The 27,421-nt window shown below is 46.0% G+C and overlaps 1 protein-coding gene across 26 annotated transcripts in view; it reads left to right on the top strand.

Annotated features, from left to right (window-relative positions):
* The window catches only part of Pard3 (par-3 family cell polarity regulator), a 549,750-nt gene that overhangs the window by 366,531 nt on the left and 155,798 nt on the right, over nt 1-27,421 (top strand). For 11 of the 26 annotated variants that reach the window (XM_087595255.1, XM_087595258.1, XM_087595256.1 and 8 more), the window contains one exon: nt 5,065-5,418. The exons of the other annotated variants lie outside the window; for them this stretch is intronic. In XM_087595255.1, the coding sequence (XP_087451381.1) occupies nt 5,065-5,095 (31 nt within the window). In that variant the 3' untranslated portion in view covers nt 5,096-5,418. Of the gene's footprint in view, nt 1-5,064; nt 5,419-27,421 lie in introns of those variants that run through there. 26 annotated transcript variants of the gene reach the window in all.

A 27,421-nucleotide genomic window follows, 5' to 3' on the forward strand; every position in this document is an offset into this window, starting at 1 on the left:
GATTTCAGCATGGTTATTTCAAGCTATTTTAGCAGCCCTTCTTGTGGTGTCCTGCCAACCACACAACAGTGGTGAGGAACCATGGACTCTTCTCTTCCTCTCTTCCTCCCACTGCCTGCAAAAGGCCCTCTGGAGAAAGGCCTATTCAAGAGATGTTTGTTCTTTTTTTGTGTGGGAACAATGGTTCATTATTTAAATTTAACACAGAGCTCAAGTTAGTTGTAGCATTTAAAGGCTCATTAATAACCAGCCTAATAAAAAAAATGTTACAGATAGAGCTTCAATTAAGCTATGTTGATTAATTTAATACTTATTACTTCAGTCTGTAAAGATTTCATTAGATGTAGTTTCTGGCTGTTTCTTGACAGTTGGTTTTGTCCCTAAATTATACTCCAGGATTACTTAGCATATCATTTCTTACAAATAGCTGTGATACAATTAAAAAAAAAAAAAAAAAAGACCAGATTCTTCAGAAGTTGCACCAAAAATCCCTGTCAATGTTCATCTCGGGCGATTTTTACAAGATTTGGATATCTGATATTAAATGCAGAGGTGATGAATGGCCCACCAAGTAAGCCCCAAACGCAACAAGGAAATGTCTAAAATTGAAAATGCACCATACACACAACCTCTGCTTCTTTTTTTCCGAAATAGAGTTCTCCTGCCTTGTGAGTCCTTTCGTTTGCTTTCCGTTCTCAAAATGGGAATGGGAGAATTTCGTCTTCCTAGAATTTCTTGAGTTACAGTCCTCAGGGTGCCCTCAACCTGAAGGCTACAGGGTATGTTCTGCAGCTTTCACAGCAGTGTGTCCTGTGGGTGTCCGACGGGTCAGGGCTGGGGAAGAATGACAGCGGAGACTCACATTGACCGGTGTCGGCCGGTCGGCAGCTCAGCTGTAATATACAGAATACGTGTGTTCGCCTCTCCCCTCCCCCCTCCCCAGAACCTTGGCACCCTCGCAGCCTTTCATGCTTCTTCCTTGTTAATATGCTGTTCTTTCTGACTGTGTTTTTCCTCCCTGATGATCTTTCTTCATTATAGTGCATATTGCATGCCCATACATATTTATAGGATGGAATCATAACCACCACCCGATTCCAACTCCTGTGATACCTCGGGAAGCAGGGGGTTTGTTCCACTTTGGCCAAGCGGCGGCTCATGAGCTGGCACCCGCACAATGCACAGTAATGAGGCTGCCACCTATCAGTAACATCTTGGTTAGACAAGCAAAGATGGAGGAGACCGGGCCCCAGGCCTGTGGCCGTACATCTGCCTACAGCTCTCCCCTGAAGGTCTCGCTAGTAACAGTGGATTCTTGTTCTTTCATCACCAGAAATCACCTGATAGGTTCAGGGCCCTGTCCTTCATGGGGAAATAGCAGATGAAGTCCCAGCTTTGAAGGACGACCTTATAAGTGTTCTTTGTCTGCAGTTTGCAGCTCCAGTGGTAGGGCTTCTTCTACTGAGGGTTAGTGGAGGGGATGTGGGCCCTGAGGAGCGGCTCTCTCTCTGCTGAGCGCCATGGTAATATAAGCACTGCGTGAAGTGTTTTCTCTCGTCCTGAGCCCATGGGCTTGCCTGAAGTGAGAGCCAGCTTCGAGACAAAGAAGTTGGCCCACTTGGAAATTCAAAAGCCTATAAAACTATGAAAGTCAAATTATACATAATGGCACTAAAGGTTTTTGTTTTGTACAATGGAGTTCACATTCTCCCAGTGCTTAAGACCGGCTAGGAAGACAATCCTGGGCACTTAAACTTTCATGGGCACCTGGAATTGGCCTTTTGTGAAGTTAGCTCACGTGGATCGTCTTTTGGGGAACTGTGCTAAGCCATTTTTAAGTACCAACATTATTACCAAAAACAAATTATATTTTACAATCAAAGGCAGCAAAGGCTCACAGTTCATCACCTTCTAATTATCTTTTTCTGTATGAGCTCTGCTTCTGAGATGACTAACAGTGGGCAGGTCTATGTACTGTGTGCCTCAGGCTATCGTACCTGCCCCGCCTGGCTTGTGGACAGACATACCACACGCCTCCAAGTCAACCATCTTGGGAGCATATTACTAGGGAGGCCAAGGAATCTCACAAGACGGGGTTGGTCTCACTCCGCATGGTAGAGTGCGACTGTGTTTCTGGGTAGGGTTGCAATATCTTTTCTGCCTGGGATGTGGGTGAGTTCTAAGTCTGTACTGCTGCTTCAGCCTTTTCCTGTTGAAGCTCACCTGACACTGTTCCTTACAAGTGAGTTAAGCATAATCTCTAAATGTGAAATGGTGTGTGTGTGTGTGTGTGTGTGTGTGTGTGTGTGTGTGTGTAAGAGAGAGAGAGAGAGAGAGAGAGAGAGAGAGAGAGAGAGAGAGAGAGAGAGAACTGTTATTAGAATTTGTGGAGCCTCATTAGAATTTTCAAACATTTTATTGATCTTTTTTAAAAAGATTGATTTCATGTGTTTTGTATGTGTAACCATGCACGTAGCAATGCCCATGGAGGTCAGAAGAGGGTTCCTAGGTCCCTAACTGGAGTTAGGGAAGTTTTAAGCCCCCATGTGGGACTGAGAATATAACTCCATGTCACCTGTAAGGGCAACATGTGGTGCTAACCACTGAGACATCCGTCCATTTTCAAGCATTTTCAATGGCCTTCTGTACCTGATGGATTAAAGATTTGAGGATATCCAAGCCTCTTGTTGCTCACCCCCTGGACCTACCTAAACTCCATATTGAATGTAATACCTTCTTGAAATGAGTTCCTTCCTTTCTCTGTGTTCATTGAGTGAAACTGTAGGTGACACTTCTAAAAGTACAGGTCAGCACGTAAGCATCTGAAGTTTGCCGAGATTCAAATAGGGCAGCCAGTGTGGGAGTCATGATGCAGCTGTGCGTTTCTGTGTACTGCTCTTTTTTGCTATCTTGTGGTTTAGACAACAAAAAGAAATGACTAAGAAGACAGGGGTATTCGGGTCATGAGGGAGGCTAGGTTCACACGGAGGTCAGAGGTCAATCTCAAGTGTCAATAGTCAACTTTCTTGCTTCGAGGCAGGGTCTCCTGTCACTGACCACTGCACAAGCCCACCCATCTGACATGTGAGCTTCTGGGGACTCTCTTGTCTCTGCCTCTCATCTTGCCATATGTGCACTGGGATCATGGATTCATGCTGTTCTACCTGGTTTTTCATGGAGTCTGGGGATCTGAACTCTGGTCCCTAGGCTCATACAACAGCAAATACTGCAACCTCTGAGCCATTTCCCCAGCCCAGGAGTGTAATTTACTTGGTGCAGTCATGTAGTTTTTTTTGTTCTGTTTAATTAGTGAAATAATAAGTTTTCCTTTACAATAAGGAGACTCAGCTCTATTCTACCCCCCCACACACACACAGACACACAGACACACAGACACACACACACACACACACACACACACACACACACACTGCACATCCTGGACATATAGTTTCCTGCTTCTCATAGTGAAAGGTCACAAATATGCTTTAGTTGTTGATAAACAGCTCCAGGGACATCTGTATGAGTCACGTGAATCCCTCTTCAGTTTGTCAGTTTCGGAGTGGGTCAGTTATGAAAGCTAGCTGCCCTGTGCTAGGTTTCAGTGACTAATTTAAAACGATAAAGACTTAGCAAATGCGTAATGCCTTGTGTTTGTGTGGATGGCTCAAGTGTGGCATCTTCTTCAGCATAGAAGGGCTCCCCTGCCGTCCGTCATTCAGATGGATTCGTATATAAGAGGCCAGAGAGGGAAGGTGGATACCTGAGGATAATTGTCCTTAGTAGCGCGTGCCAAAGCCAGGGGAAGTCCGAGACTCTCACATTCCGGAGTATAGAACATTTCTGAGAACTCCACTACTTCCTGGGGTTTCGCTGTAGACGGAACAAGGGGAAAGGTCCCATGTGCCTCTTGAGGGGAGGCGGCAGCACTTTCAGCCATGTTTCTGCTCTGGTCTCCATCTTGTCAAGGATATTACCAATGAGCACACCAGTGTGTGCTTGTGCATGCATGTATGGCATGTGTGTATGTGTGTGGGGGGTGTGTGTGGGTGGGGGTGAGGGTGGGTGTGTGCATGTATGGTGTGTGCATGTATGCGTGTGTGTGTGTGTGTGTGTGTGTGTGCGTGTGAAGTTGGGACGGGGAGAGTTTCTCTATGTGTGTGCATACAGAACTAAAAGGCCAGCACTGAGTGTCTTCTTCCAATGGCTTCTATACATCACTCTCTCAGTATTTATGTTGAGACAGGGTCTCTCAAGGGGACCTGGAGCTTGCTGTTTCAGCCAGACTGGCTGGCCAGTGAAGCCCTGAGATCCTTATTTCTCTCCTTCCTCAGCACTGGGGTTACAGTGCAGCCAAGCCCAGCCTTTTTCACGGGTGCTGAGGTTACACGGAAGTAACTTTACCCATGGTGAGCCGTGTCCCTGGACCCTGTTTTGTGTTGTAAGACAGGATCTCTCCCAGGTTGCCCTTGAACTTGCAACTCTCCTGTCTCCTCCTTCTGCTTTTCCAGTGCTAGGATGTTAGGTGTGCACCACCATGCCCAGATGAGATTTATAAGCGTGAACAGCTATAACCATGGAAAAGAAGAGCAAAAAGTAACACTTTCCTTAAGATGTATTTATTCTGTATGTGCACATGCGTGTGAGCATGCATGCAATGGCAAGTCAGTAAAACTTGTGAGAGTCGGTTCTCTCCGTGTGAGTCCTGGGGTGTCATATAGGTCTCTAGGACTGGTAGCAGGCACCTTTACTCCATCGTCCATCTTACTAAAGTTGAATCCTGCTATTACAAGTTAAAACAGTCACCCAGAACTGGTGACACTTCTTGATTTGGGTCTGGAAAAGGACATGGGTAACCGGGTTTGAGGCATTGGGTGACATCAGATGCAGTGCTATAAAGTAGCTTGCTCTTTAGAACACCATCACTACAATCACAAGGTCAGATCTCACACCTCACTGGAATGGTGTGGATGACCCACCTCGGGCTTTTCTGGGAAGGGCGAGTGCATGTGGTGGCTCTCTCACTGCGCTTACTAACCTTGTCTGTACGTGTTTCTCATCCAGCCTGGCCAAACTGAAGCCGGAGAAGAGATGAACAGCATGCCAGACTCAAACTGTCTTGGACAGCACAAGTTGCACAATTGTTTTTTAAAAGCACGGTGTCTGGGCTGTGGCTCAGTCTAGAGTGCCTGCCTGGTGTACACAAAGCCGTGGGCTCAATCCCCAGCACCCTATAAACCAGGTGTGGTGACACATGCCTGTCATCCCAGCATTTGGGATGTGGAGGCAGGAGGATCAGAAGTTCAAGGTCATCCTGCACTACGTAGTGTTCGAGGCCAGCCTGGGATACACGAAACGTGTCTCAAAGAAAGGTTTTTTTAAAATCCAAACAATAAATTTACTTTTAATGACTTCTTAGTGGCTGTTGACGAGTTTTGTTTATGCCATAAGTTTGGATGATGTAGGGATTTCTATTATAGTCTATTTGGAACTTTTGATATTGATTTCACACTCTGGGGTTTATGTTTCAGAAGACAGGGATATGAGGTTTTGTTCCCCCCCCCCTCTCAGGTTTTTTGTTTTGTTTTGTGTTTTTTTTTTTTAATATTTATTTATTTAACGTACACGAGTACACTATAGCTATCTTCAGACACACCAGAAGAGGGCATCAGATCCCATTTCAGATGGTTGGGAGCCACCATGTGGTTGCTGGGATTTGAACTCAGGACCTCTGGAAGAGCAGTCAGTGCTCCTAACCGCTGAGCCGTCTCTCCAGCCCCTTGTTTTGTGTTTTTTAATTACCCCTTTTTCTTACTCGATGAGCATAGCTACGAACAGATACCAACTGGATGTTTGAGTCCCTGCACCCAAGATGAAGTACAGAAGTAAGGGTTCCCGTTTTGTCTCCCACATACCTTGGCAATGAGGGAGAATCCCAGACTGGGTTAGGGAGCGGGAGCGAATTGAGGAATGTGAAGGGCAGTCATCTGCCCCACCTGGGATGAAATGCCAAGTGCAAAGATCAGAAATCCAATGGTTGGGTCTGAGGGGACCTCTGGGCAAGTGTCAGTCTCTCGGTGGGTTGCAGGTTCCAGACAGAAAAAGCAGTCAAGAAGAGTTTCTAGGGTGACAAAATTGGCAGCTTCTCCCAGTGCCTCAAAGTGGACCCACCTATCCATAGGATTGCAGAGAGCAAGGAGTGGAGAGAGGCATACTCAGTAAGGAGTGTCTTAGTCAGGGTTCCTATTCCTGCACAAAACATCATGACCAAGAAGCAAGTTGGGGAGGAAAGCGTTTATTCAGCTTACACTTCCACATTGCTGTTCATCACCAAAGGAAGTCAGGACTAGAACTCACGAAGGTCAGGAAGCAGGAGCTGGTGCAGAGGCCATGGAGGATGCTGCTTACTGGCTTGCTTCCCCTGGCTTGCTCAGCTTGCTTTCTTATAGAACCCAGCACCACCAGCCTAGGGACAGCACCACCCACAATAAATCTTCCTACCCTTGATCACTAATTGAGAAAATGCCTTATAGCTGGATCTCATGGAAGCATTTCCTCAAGGGAGTATCCTTTCTCTGTGATAACTCCAGCTTGTATCAAATTGACACAAAACCAGCCAGTACACGGGGTTTTAGGAAAAGCTGCGTGGCCCAGTGTCCTATGTCCGTGAGGTGGAGCACAACTGTCTCCTGCTTAGGGGGAAGCAGGCTGCAACTTTCCATCTTTCCATTATTCATGTCCCTAGAAGTCTCAGGTACACTTGCTTCTGTCTCCTGAGATGTTAGAGCTGTGTGCCCTTATGGGACATGGGCATGAAGATGAATACCCTTCAGAAAAGGCTGGCCTGAAATCAGCTTGGGCAGGAAAGGCGTTGACTCCTTGCTGCTTCTGTGGAAATGTCCAGCCCCCAAATCACCCTGGAAGGCCCTCACATGGCCTTAAGGGGGCAGCTAGTACAGGTCTCTTACCTTTGAAAAACCAGCCATGCCTGGAGTTTTAAGGCACAGGTCTAATTGTCATGTGCATTAAAGGGGCCAGTTTCACATGGATAAAATTAGATGGTGGCTTGTGTGTTCTTGAGATTTAAGGACTGCAATTAAAGCACAGATATAAAGAACTAGGGTGTGGCTCAGTTGATAGAGTGTCTGCCCAGCATGCACAAACCCATGCATGTGACTCCCCAGCACGTCATAAACTGGGTATTGTGGTGTGTGCTTGTAATTCCAGGATTCAGGCATTACAGGCAGGAAGAACCTATGTAGTGAGCTCAAAACTAGCCTGAGATACACGAGACCCAGTCTCAAAAAGATACAATACAAAACAACACAGAAAGTGCATTTGCAGAACTGCCCCTATAAACAAAACACAGAGTGACACATTAAAATGGGAAGAAAGAAGGAGAATGGAAACATTTTTCTTTGTTTATTTTTTTTATTGCTCATTTGTTTTTATTGTCTCTGTGCAGAGAATAACCTTCTTTTATAATTGTCCAAACCTGAGAGGCTTTCTTGAAATAACTTCTGAATCTGTAAACCCCAAGGGCAACTTAGTATGTGCTGCTTTTAATTCCCACCTGAGCAGGGTTTCCTGTTTCTTAACCCTGGAAACTATGTATCAGACTGACCTGTTACTAATGATGAGTTCAGGCAACTGATCCGTATTTTCCAAGTATCCTTCTCATTAGAACATTTAAATGGAGTCCTCTAACACCCAAGGTGCTGATGGCTGAGTGAAGAGGTGAGGTGATGGGGAGCTGGCAGCCGCTGTCCTTTGCAGACCTACAGTGTGGGGTGAATAGAAATGTCCACACGAGGAGGACGACGCCTGCTTTGTCCTCTCTATAAAGCAAACCAGTTTTTAAAAGGAATTTTTCTTGACAGTTCTGAGCTGCTAAGTCAATTTCGATCCTACACTCTGTAGAAAATGGAATCTTTTTCCTGCAATTGACGTGAAAATTGAAGGCTAGTGACTATTCACTTTCTAATAATGCAGGGTAAATAAATGTTATCACACCGCTAAAAGATGTACTGGAGACCGACTCAGCAGCTTCCCCATCAGTGAGGCGCTTTTATCTGTGCCATTGGAGGCCCTGTATCTTTTACATTTAATGTGATAGATCAAGTAGACCTTATTCCAAAATGTGTTTTTATCAAGCCACAGATTAATATACAAAGTAATCGTTTTGTCTTCTCAAGGGACTTTCAACGAAGTGTCTGGACGCCCGATGTCCTGCATAACTGAGTAGCTTATAGCTTTCTTCTATGCATGCTTAATAATTGCTTATTTAGAAACAGGTTGAATTTCCCCTCATAGCTGAACAGCTGTGAGACCTGCTTTTGGCCTTCATGCTTGAGTTTTGTGTTGTTCTGGGGTCCTTGTTTATGCTTTCAGTGGTGGGGAGTATCCTGGAACCACGCAGACCCTTGTTGGCTTTCTCCAGGCCCTGGCACTAATGCTTCCTTCACCCTGCGTCTTCCCTGTCTGATCACCCACACTATCCTGCAACCTAAGACCATCCTCCATCATGGGGAAGAATCCCTCAGCTATACCTCCCCTTCCAACTCCTTGCTTCTATTTCCCTCTCTTCATGACAAACTCTTTGCTGTCTCCATTTTGGCAATGCCCCTCCCAGTCTTATATAGAGTAGGCTAGACTTCACCTCTCTATGTAGCCAAGAATGATCTTGAATATCTGATCCTCCTGTACCACCTCCTGAGTGCTGGAATGACAGGTGTGTACCACCACGCCTCCTTTATGTGGTTCTGGGGGTGGAGCCAGAGCCTTGTACAAGTCAGGTATACTCCTGAATGAACCATATTCTGAACGGCTTACTACCATTTTCCCTTGAACCTTTTCACTAAGTCTCTGTCTGACCCTGATCTACAAAGTTCTCTAGCAGCCCCCACTCTGATGCTCTCACTCTTTCTAGCCTATGCTGGACCCATCAGCTTGCTGTCCGCTCTGCTTGCTTTCCTTCCTAATCCTGTGCCATCTAGTCCTCTAGTGCTGGGGCTCTGCAGGACCAGTCCTTTCTCCTTTTCTCTTACATTTTTGGTTGTGAGCCTTGCCTTTAAGAGCTGAGCCATCATTTCAGTTCCTTTCTCCTCTTCTCTATACTGTTTTCTTCCTCATTTTTGGTAGCACAGAGAACAGGTATTATCTGGAACAGAGTCTTCAGGTTCTAGGCCTAAGGAGAGGACTCTCCCAAGTTTATACCTCTAGCCCAGGCGTCTCCTTTGAGCTCTGGATGGGCAGTGCCCTCGTTGACATTTTTGCTTGGGTATGGGCTGGTGGCTGCAAGACTATGTGGTCCATGTCTGCTCCCAGAGCTGTGCCTCTTCCCTTTCTCTGTATGGCTCTCTTCTTCTCTTAATTAGCTCCAAAACTTTGGGACAACTCTTGATAGTAATTCTTATACCAAACAGTAGGCTTATCTATTACCCTGAAGATTCAATGCTTGTGTTGTTTCCACTGTGGCCATACAGGGCAGCTTGTCAATGACCAGAGTCAAACATGGAGGCTGCAAGGCATCTATGGGGCAACTTTTGGAGTTGACTGGGGAGTGGAAGTAGAAGGCCTGAGTATTTTCAATCTTTTGACCCATACCTGCACCCCGTACCCTTTCTGGTTTAGACAGAGTATGCCCATTGCAGGTGGAAGCTAGAAGCTGTAGTGAGTGTCTCTTCTGTTAGCAGCCTGCCATGGCTTTCCACACCACCCAGTTCCAAGTGCAAACCTTAGTCATGGACCCCAGAGCTCCACAGCATCACCTGACCTGTGATGCTGATCCGCTGAAAACACACACACACACACACACACACACACACACACACACACACACACACACACACACACACAGCTTCCCTGTTGAATCTGTGGTATTTCTGCTTTGCAGGGTGGTGGATCTAAAACTGAGAACTGCACTCTTTGCTACATTGGCATGTCCTACCATACTTCTTGTTACAATGTATCTTCTCTCCTTCCCACTGGCTGTCCCCTGTGAATATCTATCTATCTGTTTCCTTGGGTTAAAGCTGACAATGGCAGAGAATATTAGCTTCTGTGCCCGCTGTATCCTTGGCAGACTGGTACACAGCACCCAGGAATTATAACAGAAGCTAACTGAGCATAACTCCCTCCTTGACTTCTACCTTTGTGCCTAAGGTTTCTTTTACAGCTTTTGGGGCAGCTCTACCCAGCTCTCTGGGACTGTAAGAGTGCCTGGCCATGACATCAACTCAGAGCAGCCGTCAAACATTGGCCCAGAAGCCAATATAAACATACCTCTGGTTCCTGCATCATTAACTGTAAGTGGCGTTTTATACCCTAAGCCATAAAGGGTAACCTTCTAAGCAGGACATTAGAGAGCCAGGTGCTGGCAGAAATCAGTCACTACCATCAGAATCCCAGTGCACAGCACACTAAGCAGGGTGGTGCTCCCTACTGCATTCCTGAGCTGATCTATGTCACCAGGCACTCCTTGTCCTCAGGATGATGGCCTTGGGAGCACATTCCTTTGGCTGGCTGTTCAGAATTCCCTTTGCCTTGTACCTCTTTCTCTGGCTACTGTTCCTAGCTATTTCCTAGAAACCTCCACCCTTCTCCTTCCCGACACAGGTCAACCTCTTTTAAATCTAGACAATGGCAGCAAGTATTGAGCAAACCAGACCTGTTAGTAAGCAGAAGTCAGGTAAGCGATACACCCTTGTCTGAAGGAACTACACATTTGTGACAATGCCAGTCAGTGCCCCTTTGGAAGAGGATCCCACTGTCCACATCTGCCTTGCACTTGTGCATCCTGGCACTGAGCAGACATCTTATAGGGTATTCTTTCCACATTATGTAACATGTTACATGTCTATTACATGCTATGATGGATGTGTTCTGTGCTCAGCCTTGCACAGAAGATATCCTAGCCATGTTCATTTCCACACGTTGGTGATTAATTCAAGCATGATGTAATGCTGCAGTTTCCACATAAGGGTGTCGCTAAGATTCAGAAAATGGGGGTAGGATCCTTCCCTCTAAGAAGCCGGGAACCCTCACTCAAAGGGCGTGAGCAGCCACTGAGGCATATGTCAGCATCGGGTCTTTTCTTCCCTGGATGGGAATTCACACATGCAGGCACACATGTGCCTCAACAACAGGGGGTGCTCTGGAGCTGTCATGGTCTCCTGCAGGGCAAACGTGGAACGCACATGGCTGCTGCTGTGTGAACTCAGCTGGGACCTAACCCACTCCTGCAGCTCTGCATCTTTAGGCACTCCTAAATGAGGTGTGGTTTGACAGGGTGATGACAGCCACACCTCCTTACCCTCTCTTTCCATAATATTTATAATACTTATATTGTAATTAACTGCTCCCCACCCCCAAGCTCTCTGTCTCTTCTTTTTATGTCTTTGAGAAAGAAAACTAAGGGCACCCAGGATTGTGGCTCTGTGGGCCCACGGCACACAGATTGAGCACACATGCAGACCCATTACTGGGAATGAGGGCAGGGTGGGGGTCAGGTGGGGGTGAAGGCAGAAGGATGGGAGGGTCAAGGTCATCGTACACTACTCGACCCCCCCCCCCCCATCTCAGGAAAAGAAAGATGACATCATATTCTGGGTCTCCATGGTAACAGAAGTAGGATGGGCTGAGTGGATTGTGGACCCCTGTCCCTGTAGCATTCCTTCTACTCATCATGTTTCTGTTTGGTGACATTACCGCTCCTGGGCCCTGTTTCTGGCTTTGTGGGGCTCATGCAGGCCATGACTTCTTTACGGGAAGAGCTTTCCTTGGGCAGCCTGTGCAGCTGGCATGTAGCAGCCATTGCATGCCGAAACCGGTGTACATCTGCTGAGAACATTATTTCCCCTAACCCGTTTAATCCTCGCCATAATCCTAGATGGTGCTATTTTTAGCTGCACTTTATGGGTAGAGATACTAACAACACCACCGGGGATCAGTGAAGTGACTTAACTTTCCAAGTCACACTGTGAAACAGGGGTGGTGCCCACTGAAATCCAACATTCTACCTTGGGGCCAAATCCTGGAGCCAGGTGCCAAGCTGGCCAGCCTTTTTGTCTCTCTTTGGGGACCATGCTGCCGGGTCAGTGCGTGGGCCACAGTTGCTGTGAAATTCACCCCAACGCTATTGTGTGAACTGCCCAAAGCAAGCGTTCCTGTTCTAGATCTGAGAGACAAGTGTTGGTGCCCTTTGGTCCTGACTGTTCAGTTTCGTTTCTACCTGACTTCCGCACTGTTTTCTCTCTATGCCTCCCGGTTCTTCTTATTACCCCCAAATCCTTCTTTTCTCTCCTCCCCCACCCAGCCCTTTCCTGGGATAAAACTCAAGGTGTCCTGTTCCTCAGGCAAGCATTCGCCTGTTTGCCCACACTTCCCCAGCCCCGTCCTCCAAAACTGATCATAAGGAGCTTGCTGTTGAATCAAGCATTTCCGCCTGTACATACCTCCTCTCCTAAGTGACTGTCCTTCATGTATGGCAGAGACTTTCACCAACACTGATGGTAAGTGTAGCCTGCTCATTCTCCCACTGACCAGGACAGTCCCACCGAGCTCCGGTGCCAGTCACGCTTCTACCAGTCATTTATCCCATTCCTTGCGTGCACCCTTTGCACCTCGAGCCTCTCTTTGGCTCTGCCGCTCTTCGCTCTTGGAACAAGTATGCAGTCATCCTTGCCTGCTCAGAACCTGTCTGTACTCCTTCCTCCAGGGATAATTCTACCTTGGCTGTCTCTCCGTCTGCCCACCTGATGCTGACTATGCAGAAGAGCGTGTTGCTCCTCTCCGCCTCTGCCCGGGACAAGATGCTGTGCTCAGCATGTCTCCTGCTGCGGTTCTCTCTGGAATCTTCCAGCCGTACCTTCAGGGTCCAGGGCTGTGGCTCAGTGCTGGAGCAGTTTTTCCCACTATGTATGAGGTCCTAGTTCTGTGTCCAGCCACTCTCTGTTTATGCAGCAACTCTAAGCCATCGCCTACCCCGAAACTGATGGGAACCATGTGTCAAGTTGAACATGTAAACCTCAAGAATTCCACATGTTCTGATTTAGAAGGGGGGAGTAGTTTCAGGCTTAGCTCTGGAATAGCCCTGCGTCTGGCAGGCACACTCTCTACCACTGGACCACAAGCTCCAAAGCCTTATTTCCTGTTTTGTAATCATAGATGATGTCATCTTTCTCCCTCAGCTGATTCTGACATAGTTACCTATAAGAAAACAATCATGGGTGCGAGTGGACCGACATTGTCCTCATTTTTTGCTGCGTTTTGTTAGTCTAAGGCGGGGCTCCTGTAGCCCAGCTGGCCTGAAACTCACAAAGTAACCTAGGACTTTGAACTTCTGAGCCTGCTGCCTCTCCCTCTGTGAGTACTGAGATTATAGGATAGACATGCACCAACCCACACTTCTGGTTCTATTCCAGGCTGAGGATCAGCCCCCAGGGCTTTGCTCCTGCTAGGAAAGCCCCTCACCAGCAAAAACACATCCCCACCCATAGAGGTTCACCTGTAAAGCTTTCCCTGGGCTTCACAGCAGCTCCTGGACATTGATTGGAGTGTGGTGGCAAAGTAGAAGTTGTCACGTATGCAAGCATGCCACTGAGCTGTCCTGGCTCTAGTGAAGAAAGGTGGATCTGGACTCTCAGGTCAGGCTTGGTTTGGCATGGCCTCTCCAGGGGGTGTGGACTTGTAAATGAGCAGCCAAACCACTGAGCACTGTCAGCACTTCCTGGTGAGTTCACAGTTAAAAATTAACTTTCACAGCTCCTCTGGTCAGTCCCTGCTGAAGCTCACTGTCAGTGAAGGAAGTTGGTATGGCCCTAAGTGTGGCCAAACGGGGCACTGTCCCTAAGTGTAGCCTAACTGGATACTGTCCCCAAAAATGGCCCAACCCAGCGCCGTCCACAAGTTCCTGGTGCCTCTCATGCAGTGACAGCCACTGAAGTGGATGCCTTCCATCCCTCGACACATCTAAACTTTACCCTCATCCCGTCCTGTCAGCTGTACTGTTAAGACTACTTGTACATTAACATGGTCACGTGCGCATAAAATCCAATCCTCTGACAAAAAGCCTCCGGGCAGAAAAAGAAACCATTTCACCCTCACCTGGCAGTAATGGATTCTGATACGAGCAGGCGAATGTGGGTCTTTTCCCAACCTAGACCTAGCATCCAGGATTGCTTTAATAATTGTGAGACACAACCAGGTTTCACACTTTCGACAGCATTTAGAGCAGGGCTACCACTGGTTAATGGCAGGGCCGGCCTCCTGATAAGTGGGTTCCACCCCAGTGGGCTTTGTGAAGGGTGGTCCAGACTCTCTCCTGGGAACTTAGTGCTGAAGGGTCTAGCCTAGACTAACAAGTCTGAATACATTCAGAAAATGGCGTGGGAACTGAATAGAGTGTTTTGCTTTAGGTACAATCTCCAGTGTTTTATCCATCCTCTTCAGTAACAAGTACGCTCGGGCTTGCTAACCATTGTACATGTAACACACACGTGATACCCAAAACAAATTTCTCAAAGGATCATACACATTCCCTTTCGATGCTCTCTGGTCATACTGGATATGCAGCCATAGTTGAAAGTAGAGTGCATGGTGGAATTGGCCCACGGTGTTTAGTGCTGCCCACCAACCCCTGGGCATTACCTGCCTGCCACACACATGGTCCAGAATCGTCAGCCACTTCCTGTTTCTCCCCAGAGATCAGGTTGACGCTGGCCACTGCTGATGTTGCTATTATTCCTGACTCGTTTCGTTCGCTGTTTGTTTGTTTGTTTTTGAGATGGTATCTCGTACTGGCTAACCCAGGAATGGTGACAGAAGCTGGATTATAGGGTTCAGGATGTGAAGGGCTCATTTTTAAATAAAGTATTCCCAAAGTACAACTTGCTGGGACAGCAAATTAGTGGCAAATCTTGCTGACTGTGGTTTGTGTCTTACCTGACCAGAGAGAGGAGTTATGGCATGCTTACTGGGTTTCTTTCTATCATGTGGTTGGAGCCGGTATCTTTCATACATGGCTTTCCCCAGAGGTCTTGTTGGGTGAGAGTCAAAATCAGTACTTCCCTCTAAACTCCCCACTGAGAAGATACTAAGTAAAAAATAAGAGGGCATCATCAAAGCACCAGCTTCATTCTCTCCCTCCATTCTCCCTCCCTCCCCCTCCCTCCTCCCTCTTCTCTCCTTTCTCATTCTCTCTTCCCTCCCTCCTCCCTCCCTTCTCCCTCCTCCTTTCTACCTATCTCCTTCTCTTCCCTTTTCTCTTTTGCAGTAGTTGGAATCAAACTCCAAGCTTTGGGCATGCTAGGCAGGCACTTTATCAACAGAACTATATTCAGTCAAATTTTAGCAATTTATTCATTTGAAACTGTTTTTATAGTGTACTACCGTCTACCATGACTTCACTTGTGATCTCAGTCTCTTTTTATCTCCAGGGTCCCTGTCATTCAGACTCAAAAAGAAATAAAATAAAAAATTAAAAAGTTCCCATAATTTGTTTTATTGAGGAAACAGCATAATTTTTTTAGATTCAATTTTAAGATTTTGCTTTTATTTCTATTCACACAGTGGGAGGTTGCATGGCAAGTGAAGAAAGGGCATCAGATCCTCAGGAGCTGAGGCTGCAGGTAGCTGAGGTCTCGTAAGAGGTGAACTCAAGCCTTCTGAAAGAGCAGTGGGTACTCTTAGCCAGCAAGCGATCTTTCCGTTCCCAGGTTCTGCAGGTGTAAGTTCTGTAAGAAGTAAGACCTCTTCTGCAAGAGGCATTTCTGCTTTGTTTCCATGTAGCACAAGTAACCGGGAAAAGGGCTTTCTTCCCTGAGAAGCATCTCTGTCCTTCTAGCCACATGGATGATAGACAGGAAGTAACTACAGAGAAAGCACAGCTGATGTTGTAGCTGATGTTAACCTTCCGCTCCCCTGCTCCTACTTCCCAAGTGCTGGAATTATGAGTCTGCACCACTATGCCTGGGTGTGTGCGGGGCTGAGATCGAACCCAGGGCTCTGTGCATACAAGGCAAGCACTCTACTGACTGAACTATACTCCCAGCCCATATTCTGTTGTTTTCAAATTGCAGTATAATATACAGAGTATAACTTTTACCGTTTTGGGGTCAGTTACATCATGCACCTTCATCCCCAGGCTCCATCATCTTGGGCAACTGCTATTCTGAACCTATTAAACAAGGGCTCCTGAATGCTCTCCTCTCCCACCCTCTCTGTGAATCTGACCTCTCTAAGTCCCTCACAGAAAGGGCATCCTCCAGCATTAATCACCCCACCCCCATTGATGTCACATGATGTTGATATGCCCAGGAATTTTTATCTGTATTTACTATGTGTCAGAATTTCCCACTTTTCAAGTCTGAGTGTCATTCCATAGCATGAGCACACTCTTCTGTTAACAGTTCATCTGTCTCTTTACACTCTGCAGCTCTGGCTGCTGCTGCTGGAAGTGAATGTCTGCCTGTATATTTCTGTCCTCAACGTCATCACGGTATTACAACTCCGGCCATCTCCTTGGCGTTCTTAGCAGTAACAAGATGGAAGGAACAAGCTAAGTCAGCCTCTTCTAAGGCTCTTTTCTGTCTCAGTCACTGCTCGCTATGAGATGGGAACTACAGCCATGGTGCACATAGTTAATATCCATCAAGTGCTTACCATGGGTTCCTTTCTTGTAGCCCTGACAGTAAACCCATGAAGAAGCCTGCATCTCACCAGAGAAGCAGTTGAGTCTCAAAGCAATCAAACCAGTTCCCCTCTAGTCACATCTCTTCATTATCATAGAGCAAGCTAGGTGGGAGGACCCAGGATGCTGGCTCCAGAGCTAATAATGTCTGGTCTCTTTTGGCGTTTTATGCATGTGCATGTGGCACACCTCTGGATGTGTTTGTGGGCAGGTGTGCACGTCGTTGAGCCCAGCAGCTCACATCAGGTGTTTTCTTCAGTTGCTCTCCACTTTCATTTTATGGAATAGAATATCTTTTGGGCTTGAGCACATAGATTTAGCTAAAATGTCTGGCAGGCAAGTCCCAGGAATTCTACTGTCCCCACTTCTCCAGTTCCAGGTTTATAGGTGTGCACTGCAAGTGTGTACATATATGCCTTGGGGTATCCAAACTTGGGTCTTCATGTCTCTATAACAAGAAAATACCCACCGAGCCATCTCTCCAGCCCCAGAGTCCATGCTTCTGCTGACCAATATGTATCTCATAGAATGCTGGAAAATTATTGCTGAAATTCCTTACATGGAGGAGGCATAAACAACCTCCCCATTGAAGTTCACTGTGGAGCACAAGTTAGCTTTTCGGGCTTACCTCTAGAGCATAAATGAGGGTTTATTCACAGGAGTGCCAGTAATCCCGTTCCTCAGAAGGACCGCCCTTCAACCAGCAGGGATGGTGGCTTTCCTGTAGCTGGATAGATACCCTCTCCTTTAGACCCCGAGGGCATGTAAAATTGTGGCAGAATGGCAAGGAGCTGACTGGGAGAGATACTGGATGCTCAGGAGTCCCATGACCGCCTCTACCCGCTTTCTGTGTGAGCAGCTGGGATGATATTTAGTGGTCAGACCTTGTTGAACTTCTGAGGATGGTAGCTGTTTGGCTTGGTGACATTCCTGTGCCACAGACATATAACTCTGTTTGGATGGAACATATTTCCTTGCCCAGCCAGATCCAGACTCAGCCAGAAGGAAGAGGTTGGTGAATATTGTTCCAGCAGTTCATGGATCTGTTTTGGCCCTTGCTGCAGACACTGCCTCTGTAAGCCCCATTTTTAAGGCCAGAGGGCCTCAAGGACTCAAAATTGCATGTGCTATGTTGCTGGGCTGCCATCCACCACCACCCAGTCCATGGTGGCCCAAAGAGCAAAGGCTATGTCATTTTGGTTTACCTAGACCACTGTCAGAAGCCATCTAGGAAAGGGTAAGGCATGCAAGTGAATTTTCTGGAGATAGCCCACCATTTTGTGTGGCCTGCAGTGGGTATGCTCTGAGATGCAGGATCTTTAGAGACTTCATCCCAGGATTGCTTCTTGCTGCTGATATGTCCTTTCCTGTCACCATTACATAGCCTAGAGAATCCTGAGCATTAGCCCACCCTATTGAGCAAATTTCCTGCAGATCAACAGGAAGATGGACTTTCATGAATTAGTCATGTTTAGGTGAATTAACTACATTAAAACATTCCCGATTCGATTAGAATAATTTTAAGAAGATAATTTAATGGCCTGGTTGTTTTGCCAGAAAGATATAATAAGTTAAAATCAAGAATAGAAAGGTTGCATAATAAGGAATGCAATGGGCTTTTATAAATTACACCAAGAAGAGACAATAGGCTTGGGACAAATTTGGGATCTAAGAAAAACATTAATTCTGAGTCAAGGCCAAGGATGAAGCCACAGGTGTGCACTGTGATAAAGCAAGGCCGTGTGAAACTTTTGCTTTGAATTTATAATGAGCTTATAGGAGGAAACTTTCTATAGATATCCTTTACGTAATTCCCCTTTTGCATAACATTTTATCTATGAGTTAATTTTACCAAGACCTTTCCTCAAAGAAAGTTTAAGAAGGCCAGGGAGAAGGAATAAAGTGTGGCATTTGGGGTCCAGCCTCATTCATCATCTATATTATGTATCTGTCTGTCTATATCTATGTACATACATATGTATGTAGGTGTATGTGTATGTCTATAAGTATGCATGTGCACTTCTGGAGTTGATGAGACAGGTGGTCATGCCCAACTAGAGTGTGAGCGTGTGTGCTCTTCTGTGCCTGTTATCTTTCCTTTTCTTTTTTCTCTGGTTTACTGAGAGTTAATGAGCTCCAAGCCTCTTGCCTGACCAGGGAGGGTCCCTTGAACTACAGAGAAAAGAGTCCTAGCAGTTAAACCTTCTCTCTCCCCATTTCCCCTTAATCCCTTGTTGCTGTCAGCAGGAGTTAGTTACCAGAAGCCAAAGGCTTTTGGTCTTAGAATAGCAAAGAGTTAAAAAAAAGAGAAAATGTATCCAAAATAAGCTACTTTAGCCCCAGCAATTGCTACTGTTGCCCCTGTACCAATACCACTCTTCACTGCCTGTCTCAGTACTGGATGCTGTGGCTGGACAGCAGCAGTCACAAATGGTAGAGAGCCTTATGTCCACCACTTAGGAGATGCTGTGCTCTTCCAGGAAGAGAGGAACTCCTGCAAATAGAAGCGGATGTGACTAGTATTATGAGAAACAATGTGTAAGAGTGGTTATTTCTATTAGCAGTGTGGGCTAGACTTATAAGAAACAATATTTATTTGTGAGTGATTATTTCTGCTAGTGTGCTACATCCTTTAAATCCCTTTTAATATTTGCTACACCTCCAACACCTTTTTGAGTGGGGATATCATCTACCTTAGACTGGCCATAAACTTGCTATGTATGTAGCCAGGGATAACCTCAAACTTATGTTGTTCCTCTTTCCACTTTTCAAGTACTAAGGTTGTAGCTCTGAGCTGCCACACCCAGTTTCAACAGTGCTGGCATTGACACAGGGTCTCCTGCATGGTAGGCAAGCCCTCTGCCCACTGAACCACCTGCCCTTCTGTAGCTGCCGCTATTGAATAGTAGACTATTGAATAGTGTGTATATCCCAGAAGTACCCTGTGATTCTCCCATGTGATACATAAGTTCTTAATCACCGTGTTCCGGTGTGGTGTTTTTTGTGCTAACTCTGGTGTCTCCCTGAAGCGGCAATGCATTCTTGTTCTAACAGGTTGGGTCACGCTGAGTATTGCTACGCTCCAGCATACTAGATTTCATCTTCCTGGATGGGTGGCCATCAGCACCTAAGCAGACTATCCTTCCAGCAAGTGGCTTCCTGTGTTAGTCGTAGAAGTAGTCCAGAAACTGAGGGGCCATGGGAGGCGGGGGGTGGGGTGAGGTGTTAAGATCAAAGATTTATCACAGCCCTTTGAATCTTATCTTCTTACAGTTTGTAAATGATGGCACAGTCTTGGCCCTGTTTATCTTACACAGCGAGTGGTTCTCAGAAGCTGGCATCACCCTGATTGTGGTTTGTGTCACTGTCTGGTGTCTGGTTGTTGGCGCAGAGAGTCAGAGCTACTAAAATCTAGTAATTAATTCTGAACAGGCCACCAAACTCCCTATGATGCAAAAGAGACTCTGAAGGGCTAAGGTCATTTAGATGTCCTACTTGTGCGGAGAGGACTTGTAATTTGCTACACTGCTATTCAGATGTTTGCTGCACACTTCTGTGTTATATGAGGGGATTCCCAAGGTCATCTTTAGCAGCAGATTACAAGCTGTGCATTTTGGTGGATGCAAAAGGATCATAATTTAATTAATGTAAGCATTTTTCAGTATAGTCAGTTTAACAATGACATACTTATTTTTTGAGACCCAGAAGATAGCCTAGTTGAATGAAGCGTTAAGGGTCTAAGTCTGACCCTTTTTGTTTGTTTATTCATTTGTTTGTTTGTTTGTTTCTTGAGACAAGGTTTCTCCTCTGTATAGTCCTGGAATTCACTCTATAGACCTGGCTGAACTCTTAGAGATCTGCCTGCCTCAGCCCCCTGGGTGCTGGGATTAAAGGTTTTTGCCACCACTGCCACCCAGCTGGGTTTTGTTTGTTTGTTTGTTTGTTTTATTTTATCTTTGAAAAGCACTATGGTTACTCACATTTGAACTTGTAATCTCAGTAGAGCAGAGGCAGGAACTTACAGATGCCATGACTGACTGGCTAACAATCTTAGCTTCATCAAGTTCCAGGCTCATAAGAGATCCTGTCTAAAATATTCAAAATCAAGATGGATATCACTAGAGTAAGGACACCGAAGGTTGACCTCTGGACTCTACACACATCCACCTGAACACACACACACACACACACACACACACACACACACACACACACACACACACCCCACAGTTGTTTTAATATAAGGTTAGTGTAATGGTGGAAGATCTACTTTTGAACTCTTATGTGTGAGTCCACATGCAAACCTACTTGGTCAGAGGTTGGAGGTCCTGGTACTCGGAGTATGCCATCGTTAGAGGCACAGAACAGCACTTGGCAAGGCCTGCCATTTCTTTTCTCTCACTTCTTCACTCACACTTAATGTCAAGAACCTAATGGAAAGCCTGCCGGAAAGCTTGGGGAGAAGTTACTTTGTTGCTTGTTGGTCAATGGGTGAATTGTTGGAGTCTTCTTATGCTTCCAGCTTGTTTGTTTCTGAATTGGCTTCTATGTAGACCTTCTGGGCGTTTTCACTGCAGAAGCTTTATGGGTGCTGTTTACCTAGGAGGTTCCTATACAGGCTGCTCTCTGTAAACTCAGACTTGCTCACACACCCTGTGATTATCATACACACATTAAGAACCAGCTGTCTGCAGCTTCAGACAGGGCCAACCAAGCGATGATTCGATGCAGAAGCAGCTGTAGTGGTGGCAGGGCCTCTTGATAAGGTGGACAGTACACTGGTCACAGTGTCTGGTCACAGAGTATCCCTCTTGCTTATGATTGCTAGTGAGGTACCCTGAACAGGTTCATCGTTCAGAGACACAAATTCTCTGTTTAAGCACTTATTGAACTATGTACTTGACATTCTAAGTGTAGGCAGGACATGTGGATTGGAGAAGGGGTAGTAAATACCTCTCCTTGCTCTGATCGCTTGTAACTCCAACCCTGAACCCTGCCAGCAGGGAGCCTCACCAGCCGCTGGATCTTAACCAGATGAATCATGACATCCTGTGCTGTGCATCCTGGGAGATGAAGCCACAGCATGGGACAGTCAGCGATCTTGGCTGGGAAAAAGCCACTGTTGGCATTTGTATTGCCCTTCAGTTTCTGCTGATGCAAAGTACCCAGTATTCTAGAACTACAAGGACCACTTATACAAAAATGCATAGTGTGGGATCCTCTCTTCCTCCAGAGGACGGTGTTTTGGGAGACAGTGGGTGTTCTGTCTCTGTTGACCTCTCTGGGTTCTCAGAATAAAGTATGGTCTCTCATCCTTGGTATCTTGTTCTCTGAGCAGTCTATCAGCCTTCAAAGCCTTAGCCCTTTCAAGTCCTGTTTGACTATGCAAAACAATCTAAAGATAAACTGTGATCACCTGCACCACGCCTCTTAATTTACTGTGTAGGGAACATCCTGGAAGAAGTGTGAATCAACAGAAAAAGTGCTGACTGATGTGGAACTTTACAGATAATGAGATCTTCAGGGAAGTTTCTGTTTTCTAAGTTCCCAAAGATAATCCCAGAAGTCCAAGAGTTTCTTTTTAAACTTCAACAACCCCTATTACTATTCTTTGTGGCGTTTGTAAGCATGCAAGGTAGGAAAGCGTCGGTGGAGGGAATCCCAGCAGCTGTCACTGACAGTCCCTGTGTGTGTCAGTAGAAAAGATGTAGAGTCTGCCTCAAAATGTGAATTTAATTGAGGGTATTTCCAGCAGCAAATGTCTCCATATTGGGAGCTTCTGAGACTTTTGGTGTTTTCAACCATGGTTCATTTGAGTATTGGCTAGGCAAATTCTGTTCCAACAGATTTTCTTCAGAAATTCTTCAATTTGTGTGTGTGTGTGTGTGTGTGTGTGTGTGTGTGTGTGTGTGTGTGTGTGTTCCTGCTATGAGTACTAGTCCTAGGGTTAGATCCAACTCCATCCTCTTGCCCTGTATCCAAATTGCATGATGTCAACAATAGGGTTTTATCTTGAGATTCAGGAGGCAATCAGGAGAGCGGTGTCAACAGGTGCCATGAAGGGGGCAATGGAAAAACAAGGGAGAACAACTTTCACTGGGAGGAGAGAAGGGGAAATAACTGATACTAAAAATCCATAGGGAAACTATTTTATAATCTTGCTGAAAAGTGCATACAATACATATGTATGTGAGTGTGTGTGTGTGTGTGTGTGTGTGTGTGTTTGTGTGTGTGTGTTTGTGTGTTGGGGGGGTACAAATAGCTTAAATGGAGCTATGCCACGTTGGGTAATGTTGCTACCACAAAGAGCCACAGACTAAGAAAAACCCCAGTTCCAGCTACATGAAGCCTATCTTTGAATTGTTGGTCAAGGGAGACCAAGAGACTACCCAAACAGTGTTATATTTCTCTTGGGGGTGGGGTGGGGCTGCCTCGGGGCCGTATCATGGGCTGTATAGTCTGAGGCTGAAGGGTAACCATGGAAACCAGATGCAGGGCGTGATTATTTGCCTCTGACCTGGCAAAGTGTTGGGTTTGACAAAAGAAGCTTAATAGAAACACTCAAATTGACCCTTCTCATCACTTGCCTGCCTCGAACTCAATCAGGGCCTCATTATTATCAGCGTGGTGCGAGCAAAGGCAGCCACGATGGTAGTTTTTCATAATCACTCCTTGAGCCAAATGCAATTTGCAATTTGTGGTATTGTACTATGAAACAATAATGCATTAGAACGAACAGACCAAGAATTAGGAGCATGGCAGTGCCAGAGAACCCAGAGAAGGAGCCAGGAGAGAGGGAGAGAGAGAGAGAGAGAGAGAGAGAGAGAGAGAGAGAGAGGGAGGGAACCTCAGAATCACAGCAAGTGGACGTGAAGGGTGTTGTTGCCAAAGGGAACCTTTAGAAGGATTGGAATCCTGCCTTCCTGCCTTGTTTTCCTGTGTCTAAGTATACAGGAAAGTGTGTGTGTGTGTGTGTGTGTGTGTGTGTGTGTGTGTGTGCGCGCGTGTGTGTACTTTATTATCATAAAGTTTGGTGTACTCGGAGGAGAAACAAAGTGTAATTTGCATATCATTTGCATTCAGATGGTAGAGGTTATGGGGTCATCGCGTCTTAATTACTGGTATGGGATGATATATATAAAAGAATAAGGTGTAACAAGCCTTATAAACACCTGATGTGGAGCAGCAGTTACTACTGCTTGGTCTCTTTTTACAAGGAGTCCTGGAGACTACGTCTTGTGTTTTTGAGCTGACGGCTGGGCTCCAGCTTTGTGACCAGTGTAAACCTCATCGGAACCTGTATGAGGTCACCTACAATGTTTGAGTTATTGGTGCATTTGTTTCATGTCTGAAAGGTTCGCCTTCTGTGCCTCATCTCCACTTATACCTTTATGTATTTACCCCTGCTTTTATGTAGCGTGGGTATGTGCATTTGTGTGGTGTGTGTGTGTGTGTGTGTGTGTGTGTGTGTGTGTGTGTATGCATGTGTGCATGTTTCCTCAAGATATTTTATTCTCAGGTCAGAGTTGATCCTGTGCTGACTTCCCAGCGGCTTCTGAAGCATCAGGTACACACGTACATGGATGTATCCCGCTTACAGAGGCTGTGACAGGCTGGTTACATGGAAGCTGTCTTTTGCCTTTAAAGGAAAGTCACTTCTCTTTCTCTGCATGCCAAGCAGCTCACATTTAGTTTATTAAACCAATCAGACCAGGGCTGATGAGAACTGTACACAATCAGAAATAATGGCTCCGGAGTTTGTGAATTCGCCGGTAAAGAGCACCCCTGCGACACTCCATCACTGGGGAGCCACACCCATCTGACAAAGGCTCTGTCAAGTTGTCTCCCCTGCCTTTTCTCTCAGCCTCACTCCTCGTTGCTGTTGATTGCCGGTGCCTTTTCACCTTCCAATAGAAGCTTTCTGCTTTCCATAATCAGCCCCCCCTCCCCTGGCCTCCCCCCTCCATTTCCACAATCCACTGCTGAGCAAATCAGCCACTTTCGTGGTAGTGCGATTTCTCAAAATGTCACAAAACCGCACAATCACGACAAGAGGGACAGATTACAAATGACCCCCCCCCTTCCTTTCTCTCTTTTAAAGCAGGACTGAGCTACAGGAAGTATAGATGGAGACCATTAATGTTGTGTCTCCAATGAACTTCTGCTCCTCGATTCTTGAAGTCGTTCCCTCTAACCCCAGGGCTGAACTCTGATAAGCCTTTGGCAGTATTTGCATATGCCAGACTGAACTTTTAACATTTGGCCCGCCATTGAAAGTAGAAATGCTGGCAACGCCCTTTGAGTGGCTGCGTGCAGTTTTTATAATCCTCTTTAGTACGTAGGGCCAGTTCTTGACCTGGCCTTCAGACTCTTGGTCTTCATAGACAAGTTCTATTAGGGACCCCTATCCCATAGTTCACAGCGCTATCAACAGTACAGGATCATCACATGCGAAGTCTGTGTGATACTAGTGAATATAAGTGTCTTATGCATGTTAGTGTGTGCATGTGTGTGTAAGCAGATGTCTACTGTAGTCACTTTCTGGTTTATGAGATAAAGTCTCTCACTGGGATTAAAGCTTAGCAACATTGCTAGAATGACAAGCTAGCCATCCATGGGACTGGTCCCATTCTGTCTCCTCAGCACTGGGATTAGAGTTGCACACCAGGGTGTGAGGGGGCTGGGCCTTGAACTCAGGCCATCATGCTTGCCCAGGAAGCCATTTACCTGTGAAGCTGTCTTCCCAGCCTTCTCTCATGCACTTAAACAAGGAACAAACTGGTTGTCTGCGCTGTCTTGGGTTCCTCAGGCATCAGGGGTTGGGGCTGGGTGAGAGAGCATTGGGTGATACTATTCTGCTGTCAGTAGAATCCCCAGGGCTCCCTGCTCAGGGTCTCTCCCGTGGGAACAATAAATAGCACTTCCACAAGTTGACGCAGGAACCATTCAGATAAATACGACACACGAACTCGGTAAATTCCAGTTGGATATAATTACATAATCAAATGAGCACCATCAGGAGCTAATTGTGTGTCTACTTAGGAAGTGCACACAGTGGGCTGTGAACAGAAGCTAGAATTTTATTTCCTCTGGGGAGTGTTCAGGTTCAGACTCACAGAGATATCTTAAACTAGCCATGAGATCATCTTTCTCTAGCCCCAGCCTGCAGTGGGACTTTGAGCAGTTCCTGAGCCTCAGTTTCTCACTCTGTCGAGTGATGTCTAGACTAGGAAACGAATCCTTTAATTTCTGAAAACCTGTAAATACCTGTCTGCAGTGAATGCAAAAGACAATCTACAGAGTTTTGTTTTATTTTGTAGTTTTCTTCATATAAAATCTAGAGTGGTTGGGATTTTGAAAAAAATAAATTTACAGTTGTGTTCAAGACTACAGGAGCATTTTAGTCTCACTTTTCTCATTACTGTGATGAAACCCCTGGTGAAGGCAGTTTATGGAAGGAAGAGTTTATTGTGGTTCACAGTCCATGGTGGCAGGACTGGGAGGTGGCTTGTCTATCATATTCCCAAGCATTTCCCCTTCAAACCCCACTGAAGTGGCAAATTAAAGGAAGCTGATGCATCTGGAATGTAGAAACATACATGAATAGCACCAGGATCAACCGGAAATGCTTTGCTAGAGCAACTTAGGGCATCGGCCATTCTAGAGCAATGATAATGGGAGATGGTATTTTGTTTTGACTGGGTAAACATGCTCTGTATCCCATGGAACTAGGCTGGGGATGCATTTTAGTGTCTGTAGTCTTCTGGGTTACCGGGCAGCTGATATAGCTGAAGGATCCTCCAGTCGGTTGGCAGCATTCTCACCAAAGACAGCACATGTTGCTGGCTTGCAGCCATCAAAGGTAAAGGAAGGCTCTAGAAAGGAGAAATGACTTCTCAGTCAGAGGAAGTGATAAAATGACTCATACTGGGTCAAAGGTCTAGATGGTGAGCAGGATACAAGGACCACGATTTCCTAATGGGCCAGGTTGGTCGTGCTGGTCCTGGATGCTGAGGTCTAATAAGTAAAAGACACAGTTAAAGACCTCTTCTACAGCTGCAAAGCGTCATTTATTCTATGCTACATATTTTCTGAGGTAAATAGTCAGACATGTATCATGGCAAAAACTCCTCCTGAGTCACAGGGCCCTAGTAATTAGCAGTGAGAAATACTGAATGTCAATGACACCTCACTTGGCTTATTTGAAGAAAATATAATTTTGAAGCTCATTCTTCAAAGACTAGGAAATAATTGGCTCTAGAGATCCTGTTTTTATATATGGCAGCCGTTTTTACGAGTTTCTTTTAATCATATTACGTTTTACAACACTATTTGGGGTGGGGGTGGGGCTTTTGTCACAACCAGTGAGTGTTTTTATTTTACCCAGAACACTGTGTTATCATTCAGCATGCTTTTTCTGAAGACTTTCTAAATTCAGTAGCAGTAGAACTATCATGGTTTAAATGGCAAGCTATTTCATCGGTATTTATACCACCTTACCGAAAAGTGAGGGGGATCGTTTAACAGCAAGGAGAACTTAGGGCGTTAATCATTAGTGGTGGTTCTTTCTGCACAGAGATGGATGGCTGTTGACTGTTGGTACATCCATTTGGGGTCCTTTCACTTGCTTCGAGATGTTCCGCTCATGACCAAAGGGGTGCCTTCCCCAACCTCTCTCCCACAGTCACTCTCAGGTGGCCTGGCTTCTGTCATGGATCTCTCAGATCCATT

This window comes from Rattus norvegicus, chromosome 19 (assembly GCF_021556685.1).
Source record: "Rattus norvegicus strain SHRSP/BbbUtx chromosome 19, alternate assembly SHRSP_T2T, whole genome shotgun sequence".
NCBI lineage: Eukaryota > Metazoa > Chordata > Mammalia > Rodentia > Muridae > Rattus > Rattus norvegicus.